Source organism: Acinonyx jubatus, chromosome B1 (genome assembly GCF_027475565.1).
Source record: "Acinonyx jubatus isolate Ajub_Pintada_27869175 chromosome B1, VMU_Ajub_asm_v1.0, whole genome shotgun sequence".
NCBI classification, from domain to species: Eukaryota; Metazoa; Chordata; class Mammalia; order Carnivora; family Felidae; genus Acinonyx; species Acinonyx jubatus.
In genome coordinates this window covers 143,187,790-143,200,505 of record NC_069382.1, presented here as the reverse complement: position 1 = coordinate 143,200,505, position 12,716 = coordinate 143,187,790, and the positions used below count along the sequence as shown (strand labels likewise).

General features: G+C 39.2%; 1 protein-coding gene across 4 annotated transcripts in view; it reads right to left on the bottom strand.

The window, feature by feature from the left end:
* The window catches only part of ANKRD17 (ankyrin repeat domain 17), a 162,840-nt gene extending 151,675 nt beyond the window's left edge, over positions 1–11,165 (bottom strand). For all 4 annotated transcript variants that reach the window (XM_027058172.2, XM_027058173.2, XM_027058176.2 and 1 more), the window contains exon 1: positions 10,610–11,165. In XM_027058172.2, coding sequence (XP_026913973.1) covers positions 10,610–11,020 — 411 coding nt within the window. In that variant the 5' untranslated portion in view covers positions 11,021–11,165. The remainder of the gene's footprint in view (positions 1–10,609) is intronic.
* Positions 11,166–12,716: the final 1,551 nt, after the last annotated feature.

The following is a 12,716-nucleotide window of genomic DNA, read 5'->3' as shown; positions in this document are numbered from 1 at the left end:
TATGCATAAATATAAATAGCACCAACAAATCACTTAGAAAAAGACAATTCTAATAGAATAATAAGGATAAAACCGCAAATTTTCAAAAGAAATACAAATGAAAAATATACATAAAAATTTAACTGATGTCAACAGTAATCAGGAAAATAAAAACAAAAACATTATTTTTTGTTTAAAAGATTTTAAAAACTAAGATTGCTCATTTCCAGTAATTTTTTTAATGTTTATTTATTTTTCAGAGAGAGAGACAGACAGAGAGAGAGAGAAAGAGACAGAGAGAGAGAGAGAATAAGCGGGGGAGGGACAGAAAGAGAGGAAGACACAAAATCTAAAGCAGGCTCCAGGCTCTGAGCTGTCAGCACAGAGCCCAACGTAGGGCTCAAACTTGTGAACGGCAAGATCATGACTTGAGCCAAAGCTGGACACTTAACCAATTGAGCCACCTAGGCACCCCTCCGGTAATATTCTTACTACCCTGTTGATGGAAGTAAAACTTGGGAGTATTTATTAAATTTAACATGTGCAAAACCTTTGGCCTAGTAATTCTTTCCAGGAATCCATCCTAAACTAATATTTTTCTATTTAAAAATAACCGTAAAAGAATGGTCACTTCAGCATTATACATGTAATAGCAACGTACTGAAAACAATGAAAATGTCTACCAATATAAAGGAGGAAATAAATCATAAACATTCATACTATGGCACATTCATAAGTCAATGAGAACAATGAGACAAATCCTAATGTACTGTTAGACACACATACCCCTTTCTCCACCCCACACTCATTCATCCACTCTCACCAAGAAACTAGAACATTTGATATGCACCAAGCTGTTAGCAGCATTTACTCTAAGAAAAAATGAGATAGAAACCCTCATGTATTACAAGACTTTTTAAAAGTAGGAATGCACTCATTAGTTTTTATAGTTAAATAAGTATGCAACCATTATCTGAAGATTTATCTCTTCAACTGACATATTTTAAGTATGGTCATCAATGAAACTTTTAGCAGACAAGATTTCTAAGTGACAGTTTTACTCTGTGTGACAGGTAATTTGATTAACATACACCAAGGGGAAAAAAAGAAAAAATTTTAAATAATGATTAATTCTGGAAAGTAGAATTATAGGTGATTTTTGTATTCTTTTTTGGATCTTTTTGATTTTGTCAAATTTTCTACAAATATGTACATGCTTCTACACATGTGCATACATTTAATTAATTAATAATGTTTAAACACCATATTTGACACCATATTTAAAATCTAATTTAGAAGATATTTAACATTGTATTCTACACTGTTCTATAATTCAATTTCTCATATTTTAATATATTTATACCTGCATTAACCACAAGTATATCTTTATAACCTCTTCTTACTACAAAATCTTCAGGATAAATTAGGATGGGTAAGTCTTTGGTGTAATTTAATTGTCAAGGACATTCTAGAAAAATAGCACATACAGACCTCATCTTAAAAAAAAAAAAAAAAAAAGAATCAGAACCTAACACCAAAAATTAGTGAGTATTCCAAGAGGCACTCATAAAAGATGTAAAGTCTACCCAACTTTTTTTTAATGTTTGTTTTTGAGAGAGAGAAAGAGTGAGTGGGGGGCAGGGGGGACAGAGAATCTGAAATGGGCTGTGTGCTGACAGCAGAAAGCTGATGTGGGGCTTGAACTCATGAACCATAAGATTATAACCTGAGCTGAAGTTGGACGCTTAACTGACTGAGCCACCCTGGGCACCCAAGTCTACCCAACTTGTATTCAAAACAGAAATAAAACAATCCCTATAATGAGATAAATTCTAAAGGCACACAGTTGCACTGAAGACTAACAGATTCCCAAATAATTATACAGGATTAAAATCATCTTCACAGTTCTAAATTATTATTAATTTTATCTCAACATGATTTAAATATTATGAAGGTAGGAATAATGTCTCAGTTTCTTCAAATTCCTCATAATCTCTGATTTTGCTAGGTCCCAATAATGGCTCTTAAATAAACTTATTTCTAAGAGTATAATAATAGTGATATTTCCTAAAAATCTTTAAAAAATTCCATCACTGTGCTAAATTTTCATGTACGTAAAGTTAAGTTTTACTAACCTACAACATGAATAAAATCAATTTGTTCAACATATACAGGTATTATTTTAAATATAGTTAACTTTTTAACATTCACTGAGAGGGAAATGGTTGAGATTATTATATACTGAAATCAGCCACATATAGGAGATAATAAATGTGTGTCAAGTAAAAGAATTAACTCCTATACTGCATCTTGAACTACTAAAAACTATAATAGAGGTTTTGTATTTTTGTTATTAACTTCAAATAAAAAAAAAGTAAGAGGGAAACATTGCACAGAGAACTTAAGAGACTCTGAGGTCAAAGACTGAATTGGAAATACAACTGGTATAACACAAACAAGAAGCTTCCTTTTCCTATCAGGTTTCAAATTTAGAGTGACAGGAAAGAGGGAAAGGAAAACAGAAGTATACATTAATGCTTATTCTAAATTCAAAACTGATAAAACTAATTTTTCTACAGATCTCTCTCAGATATTTCTCAAAGGTTCTTTAATTAAAAGACAACTCAAGGGGCACCTAGGTGGCTCAGTTGGTTGCGCGTCCAACTTCGGCTCAGGTTATGATCTCACAGTTCCTGAGTTCAAGCCCCACATCAGGCTCTCTACTGTCAGCACAGAGCCCGCCTCAGATCCTCTATCCCCTTCTGTCTGCTCCTCCCCCACTTGTTTTCTCTTTCTCTCTCTCTCATAAATAAACATTAAAAAAAAAAAAAAAGACAATTCAAGAGGGAAAACCCAGACCACAAATTAATTTTAGGGGGTTATTTCTTGCCTTTTATTTTCTTTTCTGTTCCTTTCTTTTGGGGGAGGACAAGGGGAACAGGAAAAAAAAACAAAAACGAAAGATTAAATAAGACCCAGTGGTACATCAGGAGGGGACTATGCCCTGCTGGAGAGACACGGGTATACTAGTTTTGTAAATTTGTCATGTCTAGTGTGTACTTGCAAATAAGCTCAAGAAGTAAGAATTGAGGAGATGACTTATTTTCAAAATTGAAATAATAGTATCTAATACACCTCACATTTTTCTCCATAACTCAAGTTTTAGTACTGATTAATCTGAATATTAAGTAACAAGCAGTTAAGTATATAATTAAGTATAATCTACGGCCCTCCTTTATCATGGATTCCATCCCTAACCCTCCAATCATTTTTAAACTATTCCACTCTAGAACTTTCCTACTTTTAGTCAACATTTTCATGGTACAGCCAGCAAAAATACACATAATCTGTTTTGTGCAGATGTATCACAGAATTACTTAAAATAAGTTATAATTCTCCAATACCTTAACTCATCTTGTTCAATACTATGCTGAATTTTACTGAAAAAGCATGCTTTGTTTCAGATCATTTACCAAAAAAGAGCACATTTTTTTACCTTGACTCATAAAAGCGTATTTAACATTTTAACCTATTATCAACAATCTTATTGTCCATTACACACAATTCACTATGATCTATCTATACACCTTGAAAGGGATTTCATCATATTATCAAAATTGTTTATAAACATATTAAATAATATTGGCTCCAAAAGGAATTCTCAAAGTACTGTGATCTTTACATATTTTTGTAACTGACCCTCTTTTATGTCTAGTCTTACCCAGAAGTAAGCTTAACTTTTTTTTTTTTTTAATTTGGGGGAGAGGGGGAAAGAGAGAGAGAGCACGCGAGCCCACACACACACACACAGGGAGGGGCAGAGAGAGAAGAAAGAGAACCCCAAGCAGGCTCCACGCTCAGTGCAGAGCCAGACAAGGGGCTCGATCCGACCCTGGGATCATGACCTGAGCCGAAATCAAGAGTTGGACGTTCAATCAACTGAGCAGCTCAGGCACCCTTTAGGTCAACTTTTTAAAGATCAAGGTAATGTTTATAGGGTTTTTAACAGAAGGCAACTTACATTGTGCTTTCGATAATTAGATCTATATTAATTTTGAGTTTCAAAGCATTTTGGGGAAAAATAAAATCCAACATGTCCCTTTTCAATAATTAAAACCTAAATTATAAATCATGATAAAATAATACCTATGTCATTCCACAATTCCACTTCCCCTCTTGACTGGATAAGAAAAGTTTTTAAAGACAAAAATATATATATTAAGAAATTAAAAATCCTAAGAAATGAAGGGTATTTTGCTTCTGGGTGGCAAGTGGATAAGCATAACTATCAGACAGGTAAGGTTCCAGGGGCTAGATCTGTATTCATATCCACCCTTCACCTGCAATAACCTAATTTTTTTTTTTCAAAAGGTGAAAATTAAAGGAAGTTAGTCAGATTTGGCATAGATTACCATGGATGTTGGTGCCCTCTAATGGTTCTAATAAAAACACAAGTAGTATCAGCAGGTACTACCCCACATACTACTGTGAAGTGAAATTTTTTTCATCTATGGTCAAGTATGGAAAAAATTACATGAAAATTCATTATATGTACATTTCCTAACCCACTAAATCACCGTGCTAAGAATGTAGAATAAACAACTGTCATAAATACAAATACACTGCCTAAAAATTGATTTCCTAGTCAACTGGATAGTATAACTAGATGCTAGTGGAAGCAATCTAGCAAACAGTCTAGCAAATTTTGGGAAGTCAAAATGTACTGCTCTGATGATCCCAAATATTTCCAGAGTAAGTGCCTAAAGAAGAAATATTTATTCATTTATTACTTATTTAGTGATTTTTACTTCAGAGATCTGACTTCATGAAAGCCTAGCAGAGGTAAGACACTAAGACTTACATAACACACATGGTACAATGCAGCAGGAGATATAAAGATGTGTAACGCAGCATTTCCATCTTCAAATCTGACAGTCCATAGCAGACTAGATGAAAACCACTTCATCAATTAAACAATTAAAAGGCAAAATATGAGGATTTAAGATAAGAGTAAGCATAGGGCTAGTTTACCAGAAAGAACAAATAAGTCTTGGACTTCACAACAAATAGGTCATCTGCATTACCACGTTACCTTGGTTATAAGCAGGCACATAAATGCCTGCCGAGTTCCCACTACCACTGCAGTGAGAATGTTTCAAACTAAGAAGGTGGGAGGGAGGGAGAAGGCAGTCACAGACCTCTCTGAGTATCTAATAACAGTTTTACACACACACTATGAAGGTAGGGGAGAAAGAATAAAACACAAGCACCTTCAACAAAATCTTGGGTTTAATTTCAGGTATTCACAGCCTATCCAGATCCCAAGTTGACAACTTCTATTTAAAATATTTTTTTAGCTTTTGGAAACAACCTTGAAAAGTAAAAATCTTGAGAGGGAGGAAGAAGCAACAGATTGCCTCTAGAGAGGGTAGTTTTCACTATAAAGTTTCATTTTGTTAATAGTTAATTCTAGATGGTGGGAATATGGATATACTTATCTGCAGTTTTCTATATTTCTTCTTTTTTAATGAGTTGAATAAGAAAAAGAGAAGGAAACAAGAAAATAAGAACAAGAAAAGGAAAGAAAAGCTTGGAATAGTCAACATGTCTTCAGTAGTTGGTTGCCCTACTGCCTAAAATGATCTTCCCCTACACTACCTGAATTTGTTTTCACACTATCTGAAATGCCAAATTTCAAGATGCTGCACTTAACATCAAACAGCATAACAGAATATGTGAATGAATGAATGAATGAATGAATGAGTAGACTTTGAATCAAACAGACAGGTTAAGTCCTGCTCTGCTAATTAGCTGTGTGACCCTGATGAAGCTACCTAAAACCCTTCTAAGCCTGTATCTTTTGCCTCTAAAGTTATTATGAATATCCCCTCCCAACATGTGTATACTTCTGAAACTCACCCACTTGATTTCAGCATATACATTTAACCATTTACTCTTACTCTCATTAAACACTGGTGCATTTTAAAATCAATGTGCATTAAAACAGTTTTGCTCAACATTACTTACCCAGTATAGCAAAATGCCCAGCACAAAGCACGAATTCTAAGCATTTAATGAATAATTAAAGAAATATGAGGACATCTACTCCACAGACAGGGTGAAAATAAAATGAGAATACAGGATACCTGTATTATCTCATTTAATTCTCATAACAATGGTATAAAATAGGATCTACATTATCACCACTTACACAGTAAGAAACTGAGGCGCAGAGAGTTTAAGGTAACTTGCCCAAGATCACAAACCTATTGAATGATGGATCATATTTGACTCTAAGCTCTAGTCCGTGCTCTTAACCATTATGTTAGACTTGACACACAGTAGGCTCTGAACAAGTAATAGTTTCTTACTATGTTTTTAAAATGTAAATATATGTAGGAAGCTTAAGGTAGTTATCAGGCATTCAACAAAGTAAATTGGCTTTAAATGTCTTTCAGCCTAACACCTAGGGAACAGCACCATCAGTAAGAGAAGTAAATTAGCAACTGAAAGATATTGAAATCCAAACTTCGGTGATTTGGCAGCCCTGGATCCAAGATGAGAGGAAGAAACTCCTCTTGGTTTCCTAAATGAATTCTGGAACTTTCCTAAGTGCTTAGGCAGACTATGAAACAAGATAATTATAACATAACTATTTCTTCAAAGATCTTAACATCTAGTTTACAAATACTGCTTCATCAATTAAGAGGTGAAACTGGGTAACAAGTAAGCTTCTCTGGACTCAACTGGGATTCTACCGTTACAACAAAGGAACTGGGGTGGCATTTTTCCATTAAAAAACAACAAAAGATCTGGAAGCGAACTTGAAGGAACATAACATACTGAAATAATTTTTCTTTCTCTCATTCTCAACCCTACTTCTTCCATATCTACAAATTCTCCCTAGCCTTACAAATCCTTTCAAAAGTAAGTCAGTACTAATTTATTCACTGGTTCCCCTTGTCTAAAATTTCTTCACTAGGTTTGTCTCTTAAGTTTAAAGCACCAAGTTATCTACCAAAAAGAGTTGGAATTCTAATCCACTCCTACTGTACTTACATTTTACACCTCTTTAATAAAAATTACTTTTGAACATGAATCCTACCTTTAACAAGTTTTTTCCCTCTTTGAATTCTGCATTAGCAAACCATTCAATTACATTTAAAAATGCATTCAATAGAATGCAATGTTATTTTGACATCTCCAAAGTATAAACTCTTGAAATTTCAACATTGTTTTCCCGTAATATTCGAGTAAGAAATTTAATTTAGTCCACTAATTTGAAAAGAAGTGCATCAAGCCTTTCATGCTAGGAAATACACTTCTGTGTATTTTCTGTATTAGTCAGTCATCCACTGAAAACCAAGGATACTATGCATTTTTCAATTTTTGATCTAAGATTTTGAGTCAAATGAGGGGGGAAGGAGAGGGCAGAGGAGAGCTCTTGGTCTTATCCTTTGTTTTCAGGTATAGATGAAGTTACATAAATTATCTACAACATGATTATCCTATGCTGAAACACTGAAGAAAAAATCCAATTCTCAATAACCTACTGTAACATTTGATAAGGATTAGATTCTTGTGGGGCACCTGGGAGGCTCAGTTGGTTAAGCGATCAACTTCAGCTCAGGTCATGATCTCATGGTTCATGAGTTTGAGCCCTGCATCAGGTTCTGTGCTGACAGCTCAGAGCCTGGAGCCTGCTTCGGATTCTTTGTCTCCCCCACTCTCTGCCCCTCCCCCACTCGCACTTGTGTGTGTGTGTGTGTGTGTGTGTGTGTGTGTGTGTGTGTGTGTGAGACTCTCTCTCTCTCTCTCTCTCGCTCAAAAAATGAATAAACATTAAAAATTTTTTTTAAAAATTAGATCTTCTTCAACATTCAAGTAAAGCTCCTTACTCTTTAAATTGAATCTCCTTTCCTTCGAACTTTTCTCTTTCAGCAGATATGGAGAATATCCAGCTAACATTTCTTCATAGTAAATATACATATTTTTTGTTAAATTATCATCCACTTTTTCAGGTTAAGTACCTGAAACCAAAACTATATACAAAAACTATAACCTTCCATATTTCTTTTTAACCTTTTGATAATTATTAGAAGGATAACCTCAGGGATCATGTCATCCACGTTTTATTTTGTGTAGCCAGTAACAGAATGAATTAGAAAATGGACTTAAATACAAAGAGTATTAGCCACAAGATTTCCTAGCTCTAGAAAGTTAAACTTCTGCTGACATGTCAACAAAATGATAATGAAATGAAAAACATTACACAACTCACCCAATTAGCTTATAGTGTACAGTGACTATGAGGTTTATTTATTTCTTTATTTTGGTCAAGGATGGAGGCAGGTGCAAAGACATACTGTACTCCTTTCTGTTTGCTCATCCCTCATCATGTACCTATACGGATGTTTTTTTAATGGCTGCACTTTCTTACACTTATTTCTCCTGACTCATCTTCATAACAAATGACAAACCCGTTGTTTACACCACTGTGGACAGAACAAAATAAAGCATATTAAAAACAAAGAAACTCCCTAGTTGATGAAAATCAAAATATATCATTTCCATTTTCTGAAGAAAATAAACCTGCTTCACAAAACTAACACACCTATAAACTTACTAAAAGTTTTGCTTATTAGGCCAAATTCCAATGAACAAAACTACCTAGGTATGTGAAGTTTACAGCAGAATATTCCCCTAAGTACTACACTCAACTTAATATTGAGTTCTAAACCGGAGCTTGATATTCTGTGGGAGTATTTAAAATCTTAATAAAATACTGGCATTCTGACCACAGCTGCATGTTTGTGTTACCTTGCAATTCATTGCCTGTTTTTTGAAAGATTCGGGAGGGGGATGCAAGGAAATAAACTGCCATATAAAGTGTACTGTTCGGAACCATTAGAAAACTTTGATTTTCTACTTTTGCTACACTCCACCACAATCAGTTTCTTCTAAGCCTTGTTTTCCTCATTTTTAAAATAAAAGGGCTGAACTAGATTATCTCTAAAATGTTTCTCATCTCTGTAAAGAACTGTACAAGGAAATGATTCTAACTACCATAATAGATTTTATTGAAAAGAAGAATCCTGTCACACCCTTTTCTCCATTGTTTCAAATGCAGCCCGAGCAACACACTATATATTGAGAGGTTCCAACTAAAATCAATACAAAATCTATCAATACAAATCTATGCTTAGAATTCAACAGGATACAGAATAGCAGGGAGTGTTAATCTCCTGCTATTACTCCACACATACTTTAACTATTACATCTCTACCTATATAACTTCATCCAGTCTGAGGTAAAAGAGAATCTGGTCTTCCAACAGAGAAGTCTCAAACTCTTTAAAAGGTATTTCTCTATTTGAAGAGAACTCAAGATCCAATAATGCAATTTTCAAAAAACAAGCTTTGCACCAAGATAAGTTCTGTTTGTGGAAGAGAATAAATGGCAAGTGCTACTTCTAGATAATTCAGTTGTTCTCGTACAACTGGATTTAAAATCAGTCTTTAAAGCGGTTTTCCTTCTGCTGCCTTAAGTTACAACTTCTTTCTCCGAATCAAGATTTTCTAGCTTCCATTTCAGGGAGTGGACAAGAGAGTTACAAAAGAGTTGATAACTAGTAAGGCTAACTCTTCGTTTGTTGTCACTATGCTATGTTTTACTGAGCTTTTGGGTTATATGGCCTTTGAAGAATAAGGTCCTGCAACGCCGCCTGTCTGTGGACCCAGGAAAAATTATAAAACAGTTATGAAACCAGATCACTAGGACAAACCAAGAGGCCTTCCTATTCCAACTCACCACAACCAAGACTGGCTTCAAAGCACTCTTGAGCTGCCCCAGAATATCTGGAAAACGAGAGAGCCTGGCTGAATTCCTCCTCACTAAGGAAGCATCTGAAGATGTATATGTATGCACATGTAAGAGTCAAATATATTTTCAGCCACTCAGTTACATATAAATATATAGGGATATAAGATCGGTTCATCCAAAATCCTTGAGAGAGCAACGAACTAAAAGCTATTTCAGCAGCCACAATAGTTACGGAAAAAAAAAAACAAAACCTGCAGCAGAACAGTATGGAAAAGTACAGCTTCTCACGTGTCTCTCACATACACAAATACTTAGCTCTGAGTCCCTTACAACCTTACCTCCCCTCCAAACTGCTCTCTCTTCCACCTCGCAAGTGGGAGAAATGTACCAACCTCCCAGTCATTCCCCAAGAGACTCAGCTACCTATTATCTTACCCCTCCCGCTTTGGTCCCGCCCCCGCCCCAGGAATAACAGGGCCCTGCTGACCCCAGGCAGACCCCGCCGGGTGTGCAAACAGGGAATCTAACCAATTCCCTCCATCCTTAACCATGTGAACCATCCCGGGATAACCTGCTGTTCACCAACTCCGTGGGCTCCGTGGTCCTCCCACCCCCACGTGTCAGCTACCCTCCCCCACATCCCCACACCTCACGATTTAGGCCGGGGAAAGAAAGAGGGCAGTGGAAAGCCTGGCCGCTGAGATAGATCAACCCACAGGAATCTGTCCCACCGCAAGTCCCCTCCCACCTTCGGCCCCTACCCTTTACTGCCCCATCCTCCCTCCTTCCTTTGAAAGCAGGCCCTTGCCTCAGAAACCTCTTCTTCCTCGTCGTCGTCGTCCTCTTCTTCCTCGCTGTTGTTGCTGCTGGTGCCGCCGCCGCCTCCACCGCCGCCGCCGCCGCCGCCGCCTCCACCGCCGCCGCTGTTGTCGCTGTCGCTGCTGCTTTCGCTGCTGCTGGGGGGTCGGCAAGTCCGGTTACGCTTGGCCTTGTGGTGCTGCTGCTGCGGCGGCTTCTTCTTCAGGAGTAGGTCGCAGACTCGCACCATCCCACGAGGAGAAGAGGCCGAGCGAGCCCCGCTGCTGCCGCCAACGCCGCTGCCGACCTCCGCCGCCGCCGCCGCCGCGGGGGGGCCCGCCACGGCCGCCACCGCCGGGGGGCTCCCTTCTCCCTCAGCCGCTGCCGCCGCCGCCGCCACCGGAACCGTCGCCTTCTCCATCCCCGGGGAAAGGGGGGGGGCGCGGACGGGGGAGGGGCGTGGGGGCTACGCTCTACCGCGACTTCGGCCGCACCGGGGCCGACACAGCGCTCGGTGCCGCCTCCGCCGCCACCGCCTCGGTCACCTCTACTGCCGCCGCCGCCGCCGCCGCTCCGCCAGCTCTCACCTCGTCTCGCGATACTAAGGGCGGGGAGCCTGACGATGGGAGGGAGGGAGAGGGAGCAAAGGAGGGAGGGAGGGGTGAGGCGTAAAGAGAGACCCGGGTGTCGGGAGACCCAGAGAAGGGGAGACCAGGAGGAAGCGAGGGAAGTGTGCCCAGGGCGACTTCCGATGGAGGGACGGCGGGGACAGAAGAGGCCCGCGGTTACAGTCGTAGCGCCTGCGAGCGCCCGGATTGCTTCTCTTTCCTCGCTATTTCCCCCACACATACAGCCCTTCAGACCTCCCTTCTTCCTTCCTCGCTTGTGACTAGAACGCAGCCGCAGGCGGAAGTGCAGGTGACGCCATCAGCCGTCGCCTGAGCCGTGGCGCGCGGGTGGCCCAAAGACGAAAGTGAGATTTCGAGGGCCAGATTCCGGGCCCCCGCGGGCTGGCACTGCTGCAGCGCGTGGGGCAGGCGGGCGGGCTGGAGAGCAGCGGCCCCGGGCCGGGTGGGAAGCCGGTGCGGACGCGCGGTGCAGACACTTTGTTAGCTGGAGGCCGGGACCGCCAGATCCGGGAGGTGGGGCCTCTTTCTGGACTGTCGTACGTAGTTTTATTCCTGGCCTTTTTTTCCACCGCCAAATCGTGATTAAGGCTTTGGATCTTTAAGAGATGGCGTCGTGTAGAGGAAAGAGCCCTCTTTGGCCTGAGTCTTGAGGTATAGACTTCCTGAATCTGAGTTTACAGTTGTGTGTTATGAAGGAGTTCGATTAGGTGATGTCTGAGATTAAAGTTTCCAAAGGGGAAAAGACGGGAGAAGCAAGCACGATACGTGCCAGACTTTGCAGAGAATTCACCAAATGACCCTGATTTAGTTCTTCCACCCCTCACCGATTCGGCTTTTTTTCTGTGAAGTGAGCATCATAAATAATCATCCCTGTCTATGCATCTCTTGGAATGTTGTGAAGGAGGTTTTGAGTTCATTCGTAGGTGTATGAAGAACTTCCAGGACTTTTGAAATAATAGCGTGGCTTATTGAACTCAGAATTATCCCTTTCTGGTCCAATAAGAGCACAGTGGCATAAGGAAAATGAAGCAAACGTCAAAGGCAGATGTACTGGCACAGGATAAAAATTATGTCTCAGCTGACATAGTTGCCATTTTAAGACTGCTAAGTTTAATTGAGTGTGCCTGAATTTTTTTTAGCTTTTTTTTTCTTTTTAGCATTGGCATACCATATGAAATGTGGGCAGTTGCCAGTACTCTACAGAGTACTATGGCAGAATTGGCAATGACTGAATCAATTCATTCAAACAAAAATTCATCATGTTCCTACTGTGTGCATAGTTTTGGAAATCAAAGTCTCTGCTTCCAGGGGCTTTATGGTGTGATAGGTGCTATAGTAAATATACACACTAAGCTAACTATCTGCCTGTTCCTCTCCCACAGTTTTTGCCGAGGTCCTGTGCAGAACATGATACTACATTTGTGTATCTTAACACTACAGGTTTAGGTTCTAGAACCTCAGCTGGATTACTCCCTCCTACCCTGTATA